Source organism: Scyliorhinus canicula, chromosome 10 (genome assembly GCF_902713615.1).
Source record: "Scyliorhinus canicula chromosome 10, sScyCan1.1, whole genome shotgun sequence".
In the NCBI taxonomy this organism is placed as follows: Eukaryota; Metazoa; Chordata; class Chondrichthyes; order Carcharhiniformes; family Scyliorhinidae; genus Scyliorhinus; species Scyliorhinus canicula.
In genome coordinates this window covers 187,724,600-187,746,445 of record NC_052155.1, presented here as the reverse complement: position 1 = coordinate 187,746,445, position 21,846 = coordinate 187,724,600, and the positions used below count along the sequence as shown (strand labels likewise).

General features: G+C 48.6%; 1 protein-coding gene and 1 long non-coding RNA gene across 2 annotated transcripts in view; one reads left to right on the top strand and one right to left on the bottom strand.

Moving 5' to 3' along the window:
* LOC119972854 (angiopoietin-1-like) overlaps nt 1–21,846 on the bottom strand; it is a 183,826-nt gene that overhangs the window by 16,718 nt on the left and 145,262 nt on the right. The window contains exons 6-7 of the mRNA XM_038810360.1: nt 20,666–20,767; nt 11,516–11,682 (exon numbers count right to left, since the gene is read on the bottom strand). Of these exons, the coding sequence (XP_038666288.1) occupies nt 11,516–11,682; nt 20,666–20,767 (269 nt within the window). The remainder of the gene's footprint in view (nt 1–11,515; nt 11,683–20,665; nt 20,768–21,846) is intronic.
* Nucleotides 1–21,846, top strand: part of LOC119972855 — a 56,017-nt gene that overhangs the window by 1,584 nt on the left and 32,587 nt on the right. The window lies entirely within an intron of this gene.

Genomic DNA, 21,846 nt, shown 5'->3' with positions numbered 1-21,846 from the left:
CGGGAGTGAGACATCAACCCCTTGGCTCCGGGAGTGAGGATCTGTAACTTGCCCAGGCAACCACAGAGTTAATGTTTCGTCTGCACAAAAATCATTTCTTTTTAATGGCAAACTGAGCTCGGTTTCTCCATAAAAATCCACGAAAAGACAACATGTGCCAAAACAAGATATGTGGGACTAAGACTTCTGACAAAATATACAATCAGACTATCCAAACATATTTCAACTCCCTGAGTGTCAATGGTGTCTGATAGGGAGTCCTGCACAATCAAATGGTTCATTGAAAGTGATGGGCTTCTGTATAAAATCTCCGCAGTGGGTAGCTGTGAGGATTCGGCCATGGCCACGCTAACAGGCCACGTCTTACCTTCCATCTGACCTTTGTGCACTTTTGAAACACAGCGGCCGTGTGGAGGCTGTCCCCCCCCACTTTTGTTTCGCTTTTCCCGGCATTTTCCTTTTTATGGGATAATAATAGGCTGCACCGCAGTGAGAACTAGCAAGTAAAACAAACATGCTTTGCCTTCTATTGAAGAATTTGAGACTTGAAAATAGTTGTGGGACCAAGTCAAAGCTTTCGTTGGAACTATCACCTCATTCAGGGCACATGGGGCTGATGCTTGCTTCAATAAAAGGGCAGTGTTAACGATGCGTGCTGTTATTAACGCACAAATCAAGCAGCAAGCTCAGAGAATGGCCAAGTACGCTATGAATCCCCAGAACTTGTTGGTTGATTTACTTCACACTTGAACCGCCCTCAACCTCCATGCGATTTTTCAAAACTTGCTGCCGTTACACATTAATTGTCATAAATGTAGCACAGAACACTAACGCCAATGATTTAATCTTTTAACTACACGATAATTCAACCTCTCTGGCCCATAAAGAGAACAATTGAAACTGTTCAATCTCATTCCTGCAGGTGGTATGTTCTTCCGAGGGAAATCTCTAACTCTGTATTTTAAATTTTTTAATTTATTTTACTTCCTAGAACATAGAACATTACAATACAGTCCAGGCCCTTCGGCCCTCGATGTTGCGCCGACCTGTGAAACCACTCTAAAGCCCATCTACACTATTCCCTTATCATCCATATGTTTATCCAATGACCATTTAAATGCCCTTAGTGTTGGCGAGTCCATTACTGTTGCAGGTAGGGCATTCCACGCCCTTACTACTCTCTGAGTAAAGAACCTATCTCTGACATCTGTCCCATATCTATCTCCCCTCAATTTAAAGCTATGTCCCCTCGTGCTAGACATCACCATCCGAGGAAAAAGGCTCTCACTGTCCACCCTATCTAATCCTCTGATCATCTTGTATGCCTCAATTAAGTCACCTCTTAACCTTCTTCTCTCTAACGAAAACAGCCTCAAGTCCCTCAGCCTTTCCTCATAAGATCTTCCCTCCATACCCGGCAACATCCTGGTAAATCTCCTCTGCACCCTTTCCAATGCTTCCACATCCTTCCTATAATGCGGCGACCAGAATTGCCCGCAATACTCCAAATTCGGCCGTACCAGAGTTTTGTACAGCTCTTTTTTGTGTCTTAATCCAAACTTTCTTTCCCGCTCTTTATTTCTTTTTCTGTCCCTGATTCAACTCTAACTCACTGATTTCCTTCTCCACCCTTCCTCTGTTTCTTTCTCCATTCTTAAACCTCATTGGTTAAGGAGACAGAACGTCGGCCCCGTAGTTCACTGAGGTCCCAGATGCCTCAGCGCTCCCCGTTGCATCGTCATCAGCTCAAACTCCCAGAGAATTACAGGACAAAAGTCTTTGAGCTGCAAGTTAACCTGGAAATCCATCAACCTGGATGTTTCCTGTCATTGATGTCAGGGATGTAGAAACAGGAGGAGCACAGCGGTTAGCACTGCCGCTTCACAACTCTAGGGGCCCAGGTTCGATTCCCGGCTTGGGTCACTGTCTATGCGGAGTCTGCACGTTCTCCCCGTGTCTGCGTGGGTTTCCTCCGGGTGCTCCGGTTTCCTCCCACAAGTCCCGAAAGACGTGCTGTTAGGTGAATTGGACATTCTGAATTCTCTCTCTTTTTTCATATTAATTTACAGTACCCAATTTGTTTTTTCCAATTAAGGGGCAATTTAGTGTGGCCAATCCACCTCGCCTCCAAATCTTTGGGTTGTGGGGATGAAACCCACGCAAACATGGGGAGAATGTGGGACCTCGGTGCCGTGAGACTGCAGTGTTAACCTACTATGCCACCGTGATTCCCCGAATTCTCCCTCTGTGTAGCCGAACAAGTGCCTTGTTGTGGCGACTAGGGGCTTTTCACAGTAACTTCATTGCAGTGTTAATGTAAGCCTACTTGTGACAATAAAGATTATTATTATAGGATTCAGTCTCCCTACCCCACACTCCCCCCAACAAACCCTGTTACCCCGTCCAGTGAGATCATGGAAATGTTGTCCCGGTCTTGCTGCATGCAAACACAGACTGCTTAAGTACTGAACATGTTTCAGCCTTTGCTAAAACTCGAAGAAATGATCAGTAGAAAGATCAAAACTATTATTCCAGCAACATCAAGCAGCAGTTCCTGCCCCTTTACAAACTCCATCTGACTGATCACAGCATCCTAACTTGGGAACTATATCGCTGTTCCTTCTCTGCGGCTGGGTCAAATTCCTGGAGCTCCCGAAAGTCCAGTGGGTGTAACTACACCACACGGACTGCAGCGGTCCCCCCCCCCCCCCCTCCCCCCCCCCAGCTTCTCAAGGGTGGGGGCTAACTCCAGATGCTGGCCTTAGAACAATGCCCACATCCCACAAACGAATAGAGAAAGCATTGTCAATGTGGGAGCTGCTGCGTTTGTTTGAACCATTGAACCTAATCCTTGAAACCTAATTTGGGAATGATTTCTCCATAAACGTGATGTGGAAAATCAGACAGGGGCCCATCTCCTTTGCATTCACCACAGGATTAATGCTTTAATTAATCCCTCCAAGTCCTTGGGTAGCAAAGACCTTTTGATGGACAGTTAAACAAACCGAGAGTTTGAGCTCCGAGGGCCATTTCCTCAGCAGCTGCCATGTTGAGTTTGGTTCCAGAATTTGAACGGAGATGCCAGCAATCCTTGAACGCAACAAAAGCGAGATTATTGAGCAGCGCCAAAATCATGATGTCCACCGATAAAGTTTCCACAACAAATATAAGGCAGTGTCAAAGTAGACAAACTGAAAGACCTTCCCACAACATTCCATACAGCCAATGCAGTACCTTTGAGAAGTAGTCACTGTTGTAATGTGGGACAATTAAGCTGTGCACAGCAAGATCCCACAAAGAGCAATATGATAACAACCAGATCATTTGTTCTAATGCTGGTTGAATATTGGCCAGAGTACTGGGGATAACCCTCCTGCTCTTTTTCAAAAAAGGTGCCATGGGGTTGGCTATACCCACTCATTCGGAGGACAGCGCCTCTGACAGTTCCGCACTCCCTCAGGACTGCACTGCACGTTTCAGCCTCGATGTTGTGCCCTGGGCTCCAAATTAGGGCTTGAACACCCTCCGACCCTGAGATGGGGGTACCACTCACTGAGGAAAGACTGGCACGTTGTGAATGTGGCAATGTGATTCTGGGTTCCTATGTGAAAGCGAGGTAAAAACCTTGGGGTAGATTCTCCATTTCCCGATGGAGGTATCGGGGTTCCTGGTCGCGCAGAAAATGGGGCATTGAAGGGAAAACGGGTTTGGCGCTGTTGCGATGCTCCAATTCCCATCCAGTGGCCTCAGCGCGCCTCCCGCCCCGCACCAATGAGAGGGCGCAAATTGTGCTGGAAGCCCGATTCACCACCCCCATAGAAGGAAATCCTCCGGGTGGGCTTTGGTCCCCGTTTGCCCAAGCGTGACTCTGGTGTGGTGGCACCCAGGGTGGGTCAAGGGGGTCAGTGCATAACTGATGTGAAGGACCCCTCCCCCACACAACACAAATCCGGCCCTCCCCACCAGATACATAGGGGCCTCGTCCCCCCCACCACGGAAATAATGCGTCACCCCTCCACTGCACACACGCATGAAATGCAAATCGTCCATCACAGCACAAAGCACTTAGCTGTTTTTGCTGTGGTGAGGAGCTGTCAATCATAGCAGGCGTGCTTATAAACATTGTGGTTGGCATCAAAGCAGGGTACTTGAGATGCATTCAAGTATGAAGGGAAAGATAGATAAACAATCCTCCAAGCACCTGTCCCTGCAGTAACAAAACTGTCAATCATTAGCTAATGCAATGTATTGCTGTGTGAAATTGAGTGGAAGATTTTTATTTCAAAGACTGTCAAAGGAATTGAGGCCGTTTCAAAGAAGCCTCTGACACTTGTAACAACCGCTGCTTTAAACACTTTTGTCTGAGGAAAGGGTAAATGAAAATGCAGTGATTTTGCTGCCTGGACTGCTCTTCAACTTTCAGACATGGGCCTGTGAGGGGGGTCTCTGATTGGGAGGGTCGATGGGGGGGTCATGTCACTCACATATATGTGGGTTGTGGGAGGGTGACCCGTTATTCCCTTGGTGGGGGGGGAGGGTAGGATGTTCCTACTTGTCAGCAGAGTGGGGGGATTTGCATTGTTGGGGTGAGGGAGGGGGCTGACACTGGAACTCGGTATCGGACCACCCACTCAAAACGGCGACCCAATACCGAGTTTCTGGCGGAACCTGGCGAGTTCTTCCCCGTGCATAAATTAGCATAAATTAGCATGCTAAAGAACTGAGACTTGCATCTGGGTGCCACACCCAGCGCCAGCAGAGACCCAGTAGCCATTCTCCATTGGTGGCAGCTCTTAGACTCCAGATCGGAGAATCCAGGCCCTCATCTTCCTGGCTGCCACATCTCTGTGCCGTAAGTAACCAAAAAACATGGTTTAACGCTGAGGTTACAGTAGCACACAGAGGAAAATCGTGGTTTTCATGGGAAAACATCTGCCACCTTTTTCCCAGGGGGGCAGAAGAGTGCCCTGTGCCTTCTTTTCATTGAGCCATCATCAGCTGCAAATGGCCCCCTGATACATTTCAACACACAACTGGAGTGAAAAACATTTCACAAAGCATTTGGGGGCAGATCAGTGTGTAACATTGAGTGAACAGCTTGCACGGTGAGTGTGTTCCATTCTAAAGGTGGACGTGGCAGGTTGTATTGTAAATGATTGGCACAGAAAGTGTGACAGAAACACGGTGCCTGGGTGTCAGGTATGACGCTGACAGGAAGTGCATGCAGAGATGAGCACCTAAGGGTGTGTTGGCTTCTACGGAGCTTTACTAACGCAATCTGCCTGAAAACTGCCAAAGCAACTCAAAATATTCCGGAATTTCAAACACTGTTTACGTTCAGCACAAACCGAACTTCCGCAACTGTTTGCATTGGTTCGAAGAACGTTGCCCTGGAAGAAACTGCCCCTGGCCAAGGCCCTAGATCCATTTAATCGCTGTGGCAATTTATCACCAATTGTGTCATTTGTGGGACTGTGAAAAGGCTCAAAAATTAATCTTTTTTTCAGATGCAAGGGCACCAACTCAGCAGATTGTTACAACAATTAACTACAAACGAGTATTTAATTAACTAAGAAACTGATTATTGTCCACCAACAAAACTGGTAAATGTGTCTGTATGGCTTCGATAATTGGTGTCAGTGATTTACCCACAGGTGGTGGGCGAGAGATATTTGGTTTAAAAATGTGCATTTTTGAGTTGAACCTGTTTTCTATCACATTAATAAACCTGCGCCAATTTACCATTCTTAAATATATTGAATAATGTTTTTTAAAAGGCACAGGACAAAATAATGACATTGCAAATCGCTGCTCGAATCTCCTGGGTCATGGGAGAATGCGTGTTTGGCGATATGAGTCTGCGTGGAAAGCTGAAGAAAATATTCAGTCGAAGAAACAAGTGGAATTTTGAGCTGAGTTTGAGATCAGATCATCGACTGCACAAAAGCAGAAGCTCTGTCCGTTAACACATTGCATCCGAAGAAAGTGAATTAAGAAGTACAATCATATCATGATGTGGTCTAACAAAGGGATGCCAGCTCTAATATGGGCCGGGATTCTCCCCTACCCGGTGGGGCGGGGGGTCCCGGCGTAGCGGAGTGGCGAGAACCACTCCGGCGTCGGGCCTCCCCAAAGGTGTGGAATTCTCCGCACCTTTAGGGTCTAGGCCCGCGCCAGAGTGGTTTCAGCTCCGCCGGCCGCCGCAAATGGCCTTTGGCGCCATGCCAGCCGGGGCCGAAAGGCCTTCGCCGGCCGGCGGAACTCCGCGCATGCGCCGGAGCGTCAGCGTCTGTTGACGTCATCCCGGCGCATGCGCAGTGGAGGGGGTCTCTTCCGCCTCCACCATGGTGGAGACCGTGGCGGAGTCAGAAGAAAAAGAGTGCCCGCACGGCACAGGCCCGCCCGCCGATCGGTGGGCCCTGATCGCGGGCCAGGCCACCGTGGGGCCAGATTGCCACGCGCCCCCCCCCCCCCAGGACACTGCGCCCACCCACGCCGCCAATCCCGCCGGCACCAGACGTGCTTTGATTCCCGCCGGCGGGAAAGGCCTGTCAGCGGCGGGACTTCGGCCCATCACGGGCCGGAGAATCGCCACGGGGGGCCCGCCGACCGGCGCAGCGCGATTCCCGCCCCCGCCAATTCCCGGGTGGCGGAGAATTCGGGATACGGCGGGGGGGGGGGGCGGGATTGACGCCGGCCCCGGGCGATTCCTCGACCCTGCGGGGGGGTCGGAGAATTCCATCCATGATTCTGTATTATTACAGGGTTACTTTGGTTTTTATTGACAAGATCCTAAACACTTCAAGACTTTTTTTTAAACAAGTACTCGAGGCACTTGAAAACAACAGCAAAAGCAATAAGATGGAAAGTGTGAAATTACGCTGTGTAAGGTCTCGCATCCACCAAATGCTACAAGAAGGTCGAGTGGTCAGAAAGAAAAATACAGATGTCTTAGTTCAAACTCTGGTCTGCCAATTCTCTGCCCCAGGCTAAAGGAATAAAGCAAAGCCAGGTTCTGGCTCCAAACCCTATTCCTTCCGACAATTAATAAAGAAAACTCGACATCCATTCAAATATCTTGGCAACATTTCCCCTTGACAACTATATTCCTGCCGCAGATTACTTTGTCGCCCAAAAAATTGAGCAGTAATTTATCTTGCTCCAGTAATTGGGCTTGAGGATTTTGGAAGTGGCTGCCAGGATGTATTTATGAACAGCAACATTTGTAACGTTGCTCCCATCTGATATGTCAATCAGCTGGAACGAGTCTTAATGAAATGTCCAGGGAATTACAGCAGCTCAAACACTTGGATTTTATTGAACATGTCATTCTGGCCAGTGCCTCCAGCTCCGTCATGAAAACTTGGATCAATCATAGCAGCAATGTTTTTCTGCCACTATTGCAGTCGATGTTACGCCACCCTCTGATGCTATCGCCAGGTGACAGGACTAACTAAAGCAATGTGTGGTCACTTTGGTGATTTTTACCTCTATTTCGTGGACACTGATGTGAGAAGACAGGAAATTGAGGGTGTGGGTATAGGCTGCAGAGATGGTTTTCCAGGATGTTACGTTGTGTGTGATTATCTGACTGTGCCATTCACTCACATAAGACCATAAGATATAGGAGTGGAAGTAAGGCCATTCGGCCCATCGAGTCCACTCCGCCATTCAATCATGGTTGATGGGCATTTCAACTCCACCTACCAGCATTCTCCCCGTAGCCCTTAATTCCTCGCGACATCAAGAATTTATCTATCTCTGCCTTGAAGCCATTTAGCGTCCCGGCCTCCACTGCACTCCGCGGCAATGAATTCCACAGGCCCACCACTCTCTGGCTGAAGAAATGTCTCTGCATTTCTGTTCTGAATTTACCCCCTCTAATTCTAAGGCTGTGCCCACGGGTCCTCGTCTCCTCGCCTAACGGAAACAGTTTCTTTGCGTCCACCCTTTCTAAGCCATGTATTATCTTGTAAGTTTCTATTAGATCTCCCCTTAACCTTCTAAACTCCATTAAATACATACCAGGATCCTCAGCCGTTCATCATATGTTAGACCCGCCATTCCAGGGATCATCCGTGTGAATCTCCGCTGGACACGCTCCAGTGCCAGTATGTCCTTCCTGAGATGTGGGGCCCAAAACTGGACACAGTACTCCAAATGGGGCCTAACCAGAGCCTTATAAAGGCTCAGTAGCACATCGCTGCTTTTATATTCCAACCCTCTTGAGATAAATGACAACATTGCATTCGCTTTCTTAATCACAGATTCAACCTGCATGTTTACCTTTAGGCAAGCTTTCAATGGCAGTCAGAGCACATCAACAATTGTATTTACATGGTACCTTGAACCAAATAAAATTTCCCAAGGTGTTGACTGGAGAGCAATGAGGCACAATTTTGCCCAGCTGAATTAGGTGGCCTTCGGTCAGGTAACCAAATCACGCGTCAATGCACTATGGGTTAGCACTGTTGCTTCATAGCATCAGGGTCCCGGGTTCGATTCCCGGCTTGGGTCACTGTGCAGAGTCTGCGCGTTCTCCCCGTGTCTGCGTGGGTTTCCTCCAGGTGCTTGGATAAGCTGATGTGACTTTCTCATCACAAGCAGTCACCCCGCCATCACTACTTCCTTAACTCGATACATTTTTGGAATTGAGCTTTGAAGATGTGAAATTTCTGTTCTTCTCTGAAATGAACCTGTTTGCTGATGTCTGAATTTTAAAATCGGGTCAATTTTCCCTTTGCAGGCTGGGAGCTCCTCTCACTGACTGTGCGGCAGGAAATTACAGTAATGCAGACCATAATTTCCTGTGTATTTAGATAAGAGGCTCCACTAAAACGTACTTTACGGAACGAAAGAGGTTGGGCAAAAGACAAGGTCAAAATGTGTGGAAGTAAGTCACTTACTAAGTGATTCACGATTAATTTTATCAATCAATGACAGGTATTCCCGTACCAGCCTCCCCGGACAGGCGCCAGAATGTGGCGACTAGGGGCTTTTCACAGTAACTTCATTGAAGCCTACTTGTGACAATCAGCGATTTTCATTTCATGCATTTCATTACAGCTGGGGGGGGGAGGGGGGGGGCACTGTAGCACAGTGGTTAGCACAGTTGCTTCACAGCACAGGGTCCCAGGTTTGATTCCGGGCTTGGGTCACTGTCTGTGCGGAGTCTGTACGTTCTCCCCGTGTCTGCGTGGGTTTCCTCCGGGTGCTCCGGTTTCCTCCCACAATCCAAAAATGTGCAGGTTAGGTGGATTAGCCATGATCAATAGCCCTTAGGTTAGGTGGGGTTACTGGGTTACAGGTGGAGGTGTGGGCTTAAGTGAGTGCTCTTTCCAGGAGCCGATGCAGACTCAATGGGCCGAATGGCCTCCTGCACTGTAAATTCTGTGATTCTATGATAGGTATCAACTACAAGTCTTTAAAAAATTAATTCTCAGGATGTGGGTGACGCTGGTTAGGCCAGCATTTATTGCCCATCCCTAATTGCCCTTCAGAAGGTGGTGCTGAGCTGCCTTACTGACCCGCTGGAGTCCAAGTGGTGTAGGTACCCCCGCTGTGCTAATAGGGAGGGAATTCCAGGATTTTGGCCCAGTGACAGTGAAGGAACGGCGATATATTTCCAAATCAGGGTGGTGAGTGACTTGGAGGGGAACCTCCAGGTGGTAGGGTTCCCAGGTATCTGCTGCTCTTGTCCTTCTATCTGGTAAAGGTTGTGGATTTGGAAGGTGCTGCCGAAGGAGTCTTGGTGAGTTCCTGGAGTGTATCTCGTAGATGGTACACACGGCTGCCACCGTTCATCAGTGGTGGAGAGTTTAAATATTTGTGAAGGGGAAGCTATCAAGCGGGACGGCTTTGTCCTGGATAGTGTTGAGCTTCTTCACTGTTCTTAGAAACAACAAGCCTCCCGAGTTTGAGATGGAAGCAGCGAGTGACCGTGGACCCTGAAAACCAACAGCAGTGGGTGAGGGGAGCATCGATCAGGTGGATCTTCAAGTTTCAGTGTCTTCAAGGAGGTTCATCTTCCAACCTCAGATTGTCCTGAAGATCCAGCTTCTTCCCCAGGAGATCCAGCTTCTTTCCCAGGAGATCCAGCTTCTTCCCCAGGGGATCCTGCATCTGTCCCAGGGGATCCAACATCTTTCCCAGGAGATCCAGAATCTTTCCCAGGAGATCCTGCATCTGTCCCAGGGGATCCTGCATCTGTCCCAGGGGATCCAGCATCTTTCCCAGGAGATCCAGCTTCTTTCCCAGGAGAACCAGCTTTTTTTCCAATGATGGATCATTCATTTCGATCGCCTTTGGAATATGGCACCTAGATATGACGGCAGGACGTACGCCATCAAGTCCGTCCCATCACAGAATACGGCACAGAACCCCCAGATGCGTAATTATTAGGCCGGAGATGGAAGAGGTGGGATTCTCCAATAATGGGGCTATGTCCCCATGCGGCGCCAACCACTCCGGCGTCAACGGTCCCCAATAATGGGGAATGCCCCCCTACAGGGGGCTAGGTCGACGCCAAAGTGGTCCCCGCAGCTCCAGCCGGTGCGGAACGGCCCGCGCGAGTTCTCGCATGCGCGGAACGGCCGGTGTGATTCAGGGCATGCCGCTACGGCTGGCGTATTTCCGCGCATGCGCGGGGTTTCCCTTCTGTGCGCTGGCCCCCGGGCAATAAGGTGGAGCCCTACAGGGGCCCGGCATGGAGGAACATAGGCCCCCACGGAACCAGCCTGCCCGCCGTGTGGGACCGGAGTAACCCACGCCGACGGGGCTCAGCCAAACTCGTCGGCCACTCGGCCCATTGGGGCCCAGAGAATCACCGGGAGGGGGGGGGGGGGGGTGCCGCTGTCAACGGCCCCCGACCGGCGTGGCGGGAATCCCGCGGGCGCCCGAGAATCGGCGCCAGAGAATGGGGGAGCCGGCGTCGGGGCACAATTCTCGCCACCCCCGGGGATTCTCTGACCCGGTGTGATCTGGTTTCCTGTTACCCTCTGTAGTGGGAGACAATCCCTATCCTGACCCCCCCCCCCCCCCCCCCCCCCACGGGACTTAGTCCCAGTTCGGGAAATTCCACCTCCTATCTTATAGCAGTAATCAGATCTTTCTTTCATCAAATCAAGCCAACGGATCTAATTCATTCATTCAATTGCAAACCCAATAGATCTCTTTAAAAAAAGCAACATTTTGGGATCTAGTGCAGAAGTAATTGGAGACATGGCATGTGGGGGCTGGAACGTGCCTCGAGAGGAACAGGTGAACCTGGACCTTTGCTGTCCGAAACTCTCGACCACTGGGGATTTTCCTCACCTCATGTCTGGGTCACCTGTAGATTCACTGATGGAGATCACATGCTGTGATTGGCCAACAATTCCATTATCATTGTCTCATGTGACTACCAGGATTGTAGATAGGGAATCGGATATCTTTCATTACCCAACGGTTCCTACAGGACTGGGGAAAGCAGCAAAAATGCCAAGGGCAGAAATAGAGACTCAGAAATATTCTCTACCTGTAGTTTTGTTTTTCGCTTGCCACCTGAATCTTCTCATAGAAGGAATACGCCTGGTTTCCCTCCCAATCTCTCAGATCAATTCTCAGTGAGTATTGTCGCTGGTTTGTATGAAGGAAGATCATCTCATTGCCGAGCCAATGTTCTCCAGATGGATTCCCAAAACCCTACCGACAGAGGATAACAAATGATTAATGTACATCAACTCCAACATTCAGGGCAGGGAATTAGCTCTATCAACAAAAAACACACAAAGGGGAATTCTGCGCAAAGACATGGAAAGTTTCACAAAGCTGGGTGCCCGTGGAGGCTTTCCTTCATCGGGGCTGTGATGTGGCGTTTCCTACGAGATGTTGGCACTGGAAGGCAGTCCAGGCTCCCAACAAGGGTTCTGTGATCCTAAACAATGAAGACTAACTGAATACTGGAAATCTGAAACAAGACAAAGAAACTCTGGGATTTGATTCCGGTGCCAGGTTCCCTCCAAAAGCCTTTTCTCTTTCGGACTCTGATTGAGCCGATGTAGAATTCCAACATTTCCTGTTGAATTAATTGTTCGCTGAGTAAAATCTGGCCATCAAGTACAGAACCAAATAATCATGCAGCACCGACAAGAGGCCACTCGGTCCTTTATATCTCTGCTGGCTCTTTTGAAAGATTAATCCCACTCCTCCCTGCTCTTTCCCCGATAGCTCAGCTTATTTTTCCTTTCCAAATATTTCTCAAATTCCGCTTTGGAAGTTCTTATTGACCGTGTTGGCACCGCCCTTTCTGCCAGCATCTTCCAGATCACAACCCACTGAGTAAACATCATTCTCACCACAGCCCCCTGGTTCCTTTGCTAATTATCTTAAATCTAGGTAACAACCCTCCTCCTGTGGAAACATTTATTCCCAACTTCTCAGTCATAGCCTGTATAATTTTGAATATACTCCCCTTAAACTTCTTGAGAGAGAGAACAATCCCAATAGGTTGTAAAATGACAAAATCTTGTTGTGGGCCAGGGGCAGAAACACTTCTCTGAATTGGATAAGGATCCCCACCTTCTCCACCCCAAGGTTAGTCCCTCATTCAGTCAGTATTTCACTTCTGAGATGCATAGTTTCAGGTGCAGGCCACACTCCAGACAGTCCCAGATCTCCAGGCGCTGACACCCAGCAGGGAGGTTGGATCTGATTGGAGCAACGTGGTCACCTCCCCCCACATTGTAGTCACCTGGTAGGTGAGCAGACTGTGTAAAATAGGACATGTTGCATTGAGCATTCCCTTGAATGTAGAAGATTAAGAGGAGATCTAATCAAGGCATTTAAAATAAGTGAAGGATTTCAAAGGTTATTTCTTCCGGGGGGGGGGGGGGGGGGGGGGGTTGGGGTGCAGAGGGAGGGGGGGAGGGGGTTAGAGGCCGGAACAAAAGGGCAGAACCATAAAATTGAACCCAGGCCTGTTCAGGGGTGATGTCAGGAAGCAGTTCATCACTCAAAAGGGTGTGGACATGTGAAACAGAGGCTGGATGGGCTGAATGGCCTTCTCCTGTTCACATGTTCTATATTCCTTGAGGATTCGTTATAGAAACAAAGCCATGTCCAATCCTTCAATATGGGATGAATGGTAGAAATGGTTTGTCTAATTCTTAATTTGTTCAAAGAAGACTAGGAGACTTTCAACATCCTGGGGGTCAGCATTGACCAGAAACTGAACTGGACTAGTCATATAAATACTGTGACTACAAGAGCAGGTTAGAGGCTGTGATTTCTGCGAAGAGTATGTTCTGGAAAATACAGAATGTGTCATTTGAAACATAGAACTCTGCCAATATCTGGTCTGGGAGAGTGCAGGGAAAGATCCCACAAGAGGTTGGTGGCAGCTGAAAAGAGCAGAAACTGTGGCCAGCTCTTCTGTCAAAAATGCAGTCAATTTCAGTCTGTCAGAATTGTTATTACAACCTGCAGCAGGAGAAAGGGAAAAAGAAAAAAACAGAGTTTGCATACATTTCTTTGTATTGTTGAAATATGGTAATGGACTGCCCCTTTAAGCCCCGTAGTCCTTTCCCTATCGGAGGTCCCGATCTCCCGCCAAAAATCACTAAGCGCGGGCTTCCCTCGCTCCTCCCCCCACGTGCGAGGCAGCAGACATCGGGGGAAAAAGCAGAACGCGAGGGAGCAGCAGCTGGAGAGGTCAGAACGGAGCTCAGAGGAAGGAGGACAGAAAACAGAGAACCAGCATCAGGAGAGAAGAGGAGGAGAGAGAGAGAGAGAGAGAACTCGGTTATGGGAAAGGCAAAGCAAACAGCTGAGTGTAAACGGTAATAGATTTAAAGAAGGCTAGGATTTAAAGGTAAAATGTTAAGTTTGGGTCTGAAGGTCCCCAACCAACCAGACAACATCCAAAATCACTAATCTGTTTACCTTTCTGTAGAGAAAGTGTTTACAACTTATAAAAAAAAAGTATGATAATAATAAAATAATTTAACCTGAAAAAGTGGTTATTAGCTTACTTCACTTCCTTAATAACGCAGGACCCAGGACATCAATGCTATTAAGGGGTAAGTAGGTAAAATTCTTCGGTGAAGGTATGGGTTATACCGGGGGATAACTTGAAAGGAGAGTTTGACCTGAATAGCACCCACAGAAGCCTGTATCGGAGTCAGGGAGTGAGAATCCCTGTTCACCATTTTAGAATATTGGTCCTTTTTTTGGTATGGGGGAATTCTAAGACAGAGTGGTGGATTTACAAAAACAAGTAACTCACCTCCTGACTCCCCAAAGCCTGCCCACCATCTACAAGGCACAAGTCAGGAGTGTGATGGAATACCCTCCACTTGCCTGGATGAGTTCAGCTCCAACAACACTCAAGAAGCTCAACACCATCCAGGACAAAGCATCCTGCTTGATTGGCACTCCCTCCACCACCTTAAACATCCAAATCCTCTACCTCCACTATCAACACACAGTGGCAGCCGTGTGCCACAAGATGCACAGTAGCAACTCACCAAAGCTCCTTAGACAGCACCTTCCAAATCTACGACCACTACCACCTAGAAGGACATGGGCAGCAGACACAAGGGAACATCATCACCTGGGAGTTCCCCTCCAAGCCACTCACCACCCTGACCCAGACTTGGAAATATATCGGCCGATCCTTTCCTATCACTGGGTCAAAATCCTGGAACTCTCTCCGTAACAGTACAGTGGGTGTACCTACACCACAGAGACCGAAGCGGTTCAAGAAGACATCTCACCACCACCTTAATTATTATTTTAAAAAAATAGAATTTACAGTACAGAAGGAGGCCATTTGGCCCATCGAGTCTGCACCGGCTCTTGGAAAGAGCACCCTACCCAACCGCACACCTCCACCCTATCCCCGTAATCCAGTAACCCCATCCAACACTAAGGGCAATTTTGGTCACTAAGGGCAATTTAGCACGGCCAATCCACCTAACCTGCACATCTTTGGACTGTGGGAGGAAACCGGAGCACCCGGAGGAAACCCACGCAGACACGGGGAGAACGTGCAGACTCCGCACAGACAGTGATCCAAGCCGGGAATCGAACCTGGGACCCTGGAGCTGTGAAGCAACAGTGCTAACCACTATGCTACCGTGCTGCCGAAGACCTTCTCAAGGGCAATTAATAATCTTTATTAGTACAGGTAGGCTTACATTAACACTACAATGAAGTTACTGTGAAAAGCCCCTAGTCGCTACATTCCAGCGCCTGTTCGGGTACACAGAGGGAGAATTCAGAATGTCCAATTCACCTAACAGCACGTCTTTCGGGACTTGTGGGAGGAAACGGGAGCACCCGGAGGAAACCCACGCAGACACGGGGAGAATGTGCAGACTCCGCACAGACAGTGAATCAAGCCGGGAATCGAACCCAGGACCCTGGTGTTGTGAAGCAACAGTGCTAACCACTGTGCTACCGTGCCGCCCAGCAATAAATGCTGGTCTAGCCAGCGACAGCCACATCCCACAACATATTTTTTTAAAGTTTAGCAATGTCCCATAGATAAGTACTTGATAGATTTAAATATCTTTAAATATGTAAGGTAAAGAGACACAATGAAGTTCTAGTTAACAATATTGTAGCAAAGCAGGCTTAACCTCCTAATAATAGCACTGACAGCTCGCCAATCTTTCAAACTAAAGCAATAAATATATAATTTTTCTGAAATTACATACCATTTCCTTCCCTGTGTTTAATGAGTAAACTTGCCAAGATTTTACCATGACTAACATTAACCCAAATAAAGCAGGCAATTTAGATATAGATTAAGGAAGGTCTCCATGGTGCAATCATTAACATGGACAAGGGTATCGGGTAACCAGTCGCTGTAATATCACTCGAGTGCATCTCCAAAAGTCTTTGGGAATGATTCTGTTCTTCCTCGTCTGGTGTGATCGACAACCAGACACGGGCGATACCTGTTTTGTATGGCAGGGCGTCTCGTTGGCACCTACCTAAATGTTGCAGTTAAGTCTACTTTTGAAGCCTCAAACCAGTCCTAAAATAAAGGGGGCTGAGTGTAATAGTGAACCCGTCACTGTGGATATGGGTGGTCGCCATTCAGAAATGTCAGGAGCATCTGCTGCTCAGCGTGGGCGAGTCAAACTCCTGCCCAACTTCACAACACTGCCCGTACCGCCTGCTGGCATCCCGTTATAAGATCCCAGTAAAATAAAACATTCAATTTGTGGGGTGAAGGATTGAGACTCAGCGTGCCATGGCTGAAACATGGTGTGGGGGTTGGGGTTGTTGGGGGCTGGAGGAATGAATGGTGCACTTTATAGGGTGCGATTTACCACCTGAAGCAGCACCTGAAAAATCTCTCTAAGACCAACCTAACCGACACCCCTCCAATTTACTGCTGTCCATGTGCCTGTCTAAGAGTTGTTTAAATGTCCCGAATGACTCTGACTCCACCACTCCTGCTGACAGTGAATTCCACACACCCACCACTCTCTGTGTAAAGAACCGACCTCTGACATCTCCCCGAGACCTTCCTCCAATCACCTTAAAATTATGTCCCCTCGTGACAGCCATTTCCACCCTGGGGAAAAGTCTCTGGCTATCCACTCTATCCATGCCTCCCATCACCTTGTGCACCTCTATCAAGTCACCTCTCTTCCTTCTTCGTTCCAGTGAGAAAAGCCCTAGCTCCCTCAACCTTTCTTCATAAGACATGCCCTCCAGTCCAGGCAGCATCCTGGTAAATCTCCTCTGTACCCTCTCCAAAGCATCCACATCCTTCCTATAATGAGGCAACCAGAACTGGACACAATTTTCCAAGTGTGGTCTAACTAGGGTTTTATAAAGCTGCAGCAAAACCTCGCGGCTCTTAAACTCAATCCCCCTGTTAATGAAAGCCAACACACCATACGCCTTCTTAACAACCCTATCAACCTGGGTGGCAACGTTGTGGGATCTGTGTACATGGACCCCAAGATCCCTCTGTCCCTCCATACTTCCAAGAATCCTGCCTTTAACCCTGTATTCAGCATTCAAATTCGACCTTCCAAAATGAATCATTTCACATTTATCAAGGTTGAACTCCATCTGCCACTTCTCAGCCCAGCTCTGCATCCTGTCAATGTCCTGTTGTAACCTGCAACAACCCTCAACACTATCTACAACTCCCCCAACCTTTGTGTCATCGGCAAACTTACTAACCCACCCTTCCACTTCCTCATCCAAGTCATTTGTAAAAACCACAAAGAGCAGAGGTCATCTCAGTTCTTTAGTCTTCCTATTGCAGAATGTATCCAGCCATCAGTGAGCTGGTAAACAGCCTGTGTGATTATCATAAAGCTTTGACATTGCTGTATTGTTATATTGTTGAGGGCTGGTCTAGCTCAGTTGGCTGGAGAGCTGGTTCGTGATGCTGAGCGAGGCCTACAGATTGGTTCAATTCCCGGACCGGCTGAGGTTATTCATGAAGGCCCCGCCTTCTCAACCTTGCCCCTCCCCTGAGGTGTAGTGATTCTCGGGTTAAACCACCACCAGCCAGCTCTCCCCCTCAAAGGGAGTTTACCGTAATAATATTGTCTTTGCGTCTTTGTGCTCTTCCCTTGAAGTGTGTAAATTGGAAAGTTTCTCAATTGACACCGTGACAAGGTGTCATTGACGTTGGTGTAAATCTTTCCCTTGGCAAACAGCATGATTCCCAGGATGATGAACACTCTGATTCGCTGTGATGTGCACCCTCCTTCCGTGGGCAGTCACCAACTTTACCCCAGCAGATGTCATTACGGTCGGAGGATTTAATTGGCTCTTGCAATCCATATGATGCCCCCCCCCCCCCCCCCCCCCCCCCAAACCACCAGCTTGAGAGGATCCCACTGGAAGTCAACCTGGAACTCCCACCCTCCGGAGCTCCAGCCTCCACGTGCTGGGACTGTCTGGAGTGGGGTTCGAACACTCAGGCTGACTCAGTTGGCTAATGGAATGAGTATCAAGCTTCATGCCCACACGATGGGCACCCTCCAGTGTTCTGCCACCATCTGCCTAATCCCCCAGGTGGTTAAGGCCAAAGTGAAAATCGAACAAAATAGTGTTTGGGTTCTTTGAGTAATCAAGGTTTTAAAAAAATCTGTTATCAATTTGTGGTTAAATACTCCAAATGCTTTATAGGATTACAAGAAAGCCTGAGACTTAGGCACAGCATTCCAGAATATAATTGAATTTTATTCTCCCATTGAGTGGGGACCATTGCAACTGAATATCAAGCAGTGGCTGTGAACGTTTAGACAGGTTTGATCGCGTTTGTACTCAGTCTCATTGAAGCTCTTGTGTTTTCATTCAGCTCATAGAGTTGTTTCTGTTTTAACCCTTTACTGACAATCAAGCAGTGCAATCTATTGCTAATCTGAGCTCACTGGCTAAGGACATCCAACACCACATGGCACAGTGGCACAGTGGTTAGTACTGCTGCCTCACAGCGCCAGGGACCTCGATTTCAACCTCAGGTAACTGTGGAGAGTTTTCACGTTCTCCCAGTGTCTACGCGGGTTTCCACCGGTGTCATAATATACACCAGTATATCATGGTGCAGACACACACTGATGGACACACACGGGGACCAATCAACATGTACAAACACCGCAGCCAATCACCAGTTAGAATACACTCACTATAAAGGCAGAGGGCATCATGGTTCCCGCTCATTCTGGGTGCTGCCTCTGAGCGTAACAGGAACTTATTCAGCCCAGCACGGACTCACACCACGTGCTGAGAGAATAAACTGGTTCGGACAAGGCTTAGGTCTCTAGTTCAAGTTAGCATCATTTAGACCCACAGTCATCATGTGTTAGTTAGTTAGAAGTAGTTAATAAAATTGAGTTGAACCTTCATCAGTGTTGGAAGTGTCTGTTCATCTCTCAAGTCTACACTAGCCAACACTTCATCCGGGTGCTCCGGTTTCCTCCCATAGTCCAAAGGTGTGCAGGTTAGGTGGATTAGCCATGCTAAATTGCTCCTTAGGGTGGGGTTGCAGGAATAGGAGAGGGGATTGGGCCGAGGTAGCGTGGTTGTTCAAAGGGTCAGTGCAGACTCGATGGGCCGAATGGCCTCCTTCTGCACTGTCGGGATTCGATGAGCCCCCTCCTCCTCCTAACAAGGGGTCATCAAAACCCGGAATGGTTTCCCCCTGAAGGGCTGTGCAATCTTGGGGGGGGGGGGGGGGGGGATCATTGGGGGTTGGAATATAAAAAGGCAAAAGTTATTCTGCAATTGTACCACGCTCTGGTTGGACCTGGAGGTTCAGTCCTGGTCCACTGATCCTCAGGAAGGATTGAGTGCAGTGCAGGTTCACTAGAATAACCCCAGGACTAAAAGGGTTAAATTATGAGGGCCAGTTGTGTAGACCCTCGAGGGTGGAAGATTAAGGAATGATTTAACCATGGTGTTTAAGTTGATGAAGGGAATTGAAAGGGTTGATAGAGATTCCTCTGGTGGGCTGGTGGGGGGGGGGGGGGGGGGGGGGGGGGGGGGGGGGGGGGTTGGGGGCGGGGGGTGGGGGGGTTTGGGGGGTGGGGGGGTGGGGGGGGTTTGGGGGGTGGGGGGGGTACAGAACCAAGGGGCAGAATCTTAGAATTAGTGGCAGGTTGTTCAGGGGTGGTGTCCCTGGTTGGGGGTCCCTGGAACGGGCTGGTTTAGCTCACAAGGCTAAATCGCTGGCTTATAAAGCAGACCAAGCAGGCCAGCAGCATGGTTCGATTCCCGTACCAGCCTCCCCGGACAGGCGCCGGAATGTGGCGACTAGGGGCTTTTCACAGTGACTTCATCGAAGCCTACTCGTGACAATAAGCGATTTTCATTTCATTTTCATTTTCATGTCAGAAAGCCTTCACGCAAAGGGGGAGTGAAATTGAGGAACTCTCTCAACATCAACAATGAGCTGCATTTAAAAAGCACCTTTAGCATCGTAGACTGTCCCAAGATGATTCACAGGAGCATTCTTTTTTTTTTAAATTTAGATTACCCAATTATTTTTTCCAATTAAGGGGCAATTTAGTGTGGCCAGCCCACCTAGCCTGCACATCTTTGGGTTGTGGGGGTGAAACCCACGCAGACACGGGGAGAATGTGCAAACTCCACACGGACAGCGACCCAGAGCCGGGATCGAACATGGGACCTCAGCGCCGTGAGGCGGTTGTGCTAACCACTAGGCCACCGTGCTGCCCTCACAGGAGCATTCTTAAAGAAAGTTTTACACGGAGCCATATAAAGTGACGCAAGGTCATGTGCCAAGGCTTCAGTCAAAAAAGCCGATTTTAAGAAGTACTTTCCAAGTGGAGGAGAGGGGGAAATAGATCAGGAGAGGTTCCGGGAGGGAATTTCAGAACTTAGGACCGAGGCAGTTAGAGGTACGGCTGCCAGTTAGGGGTTACAGAACCAAGGAGGGCAGGTAGAGATCAACCATAAACTAACTGAATAATCAAACAAGGTATTGAGGCTGAATGACCTCTTCCTGTTCCTGTGTTTCCACATAACGATTCATCCATTGTTAAACACTGACGATTCTTTAGAGCCAATCTTTTGGATTTAAAGTTCCAATTATTGCAGTCAATTTGTTTTTTCTCATCAATCGCACATTTCCCTTTCACCCTTCCATCCACATCAGGTACACTGACTGAAAGGTCTCACTTACCATTTTATATTCTTTCCACGTTCGATGAAAATCTACGCTGCCATCCTGTCTGTGCTGTATGACCATCCAACCACCACCGGCCGTTTCCATGTTACAGTACACCTGGGGAGAAATGGACGGAGTGGTGAGGCTCAGCTTCGAGAGAGGGTGCTGAGTGAATCTTTCTTTTTTGTTACAAATTTAGAGTGCCCAATTCTTTTTTTTTTCCCCAATTAAGGGGCAATTTAGCGTGGCTACTCCACCTACCCTGCACATCTTTGGGTTGTGGGGGTGAGACCCACGCAGGCACGGGGAGAATGTGCAAACCCCACACGGACAGTGAGGGAGAGAGGAATAGGAGGATGTGGGGATAGGTTGAGATGAAGCGAGAGTGGGAGAAGTTTCACAATTTCTTCTCATGCCTGCAGGCTATCTCTTTCCAATGCTGGTCAGAAGGTATGACCCAATATGTCAGATGGGCCGAGTGGCCTGTTTCTGTGTCGTAGACTCTATAATTAGTCTGATGTTATGAATTCTCCCATTTATTTGAAATGAATTGGAAGGCATCTTTCTGCAATAATGCATCACTTCATTAACATTTCTCACTTTGCAAAGTGAAGAGGTTAAAGTAGAGAGAAGCCTAAGAACAAACCATTCCTCAAAATATCTCCACGGGATTTTAACATTGATGTCTTGCTGATGTATTTGTACAGTGACTTTCACACAGGTCATTTACGCTGAGAAGTTGGCTTCAGCCTCGAGCTAAAGCCATCGCTCAGTGTTGACAGGTACTTACTAAACAATAAAAGCTCCCAGAGACTTGGCTTGTTAGCATCAAGGTGATGGATGTCAGTGCTGGAGAATCAAGCACATCCCCCAGACCCTGATCTTAACTCTCCCTCTGCTGGTGGGAGGTGAGTGAGGGAGTGCAGTTCGAATGACACCCCCCACCCAGACCCCATCCAGACCCCAATCCATTTGTCTTCCCTCCAGATTCCCATCGTAACTTACTTGAGTGGGCGAAGGGTGGAGACCCACAGCAGGGCATCCAGGTCCTTCTTTCAATACCCAGATGCCATTGGTACCCAAACTGTCAATTAAGTCCAAGGATTGAGTTGGGTAGTGGAGAGGCTGCGAGACACCTAACCCCCCCCCCCCCCCCCAACACCCCCCCCCCCCAACACACCCCCCCCCCCTCCCCC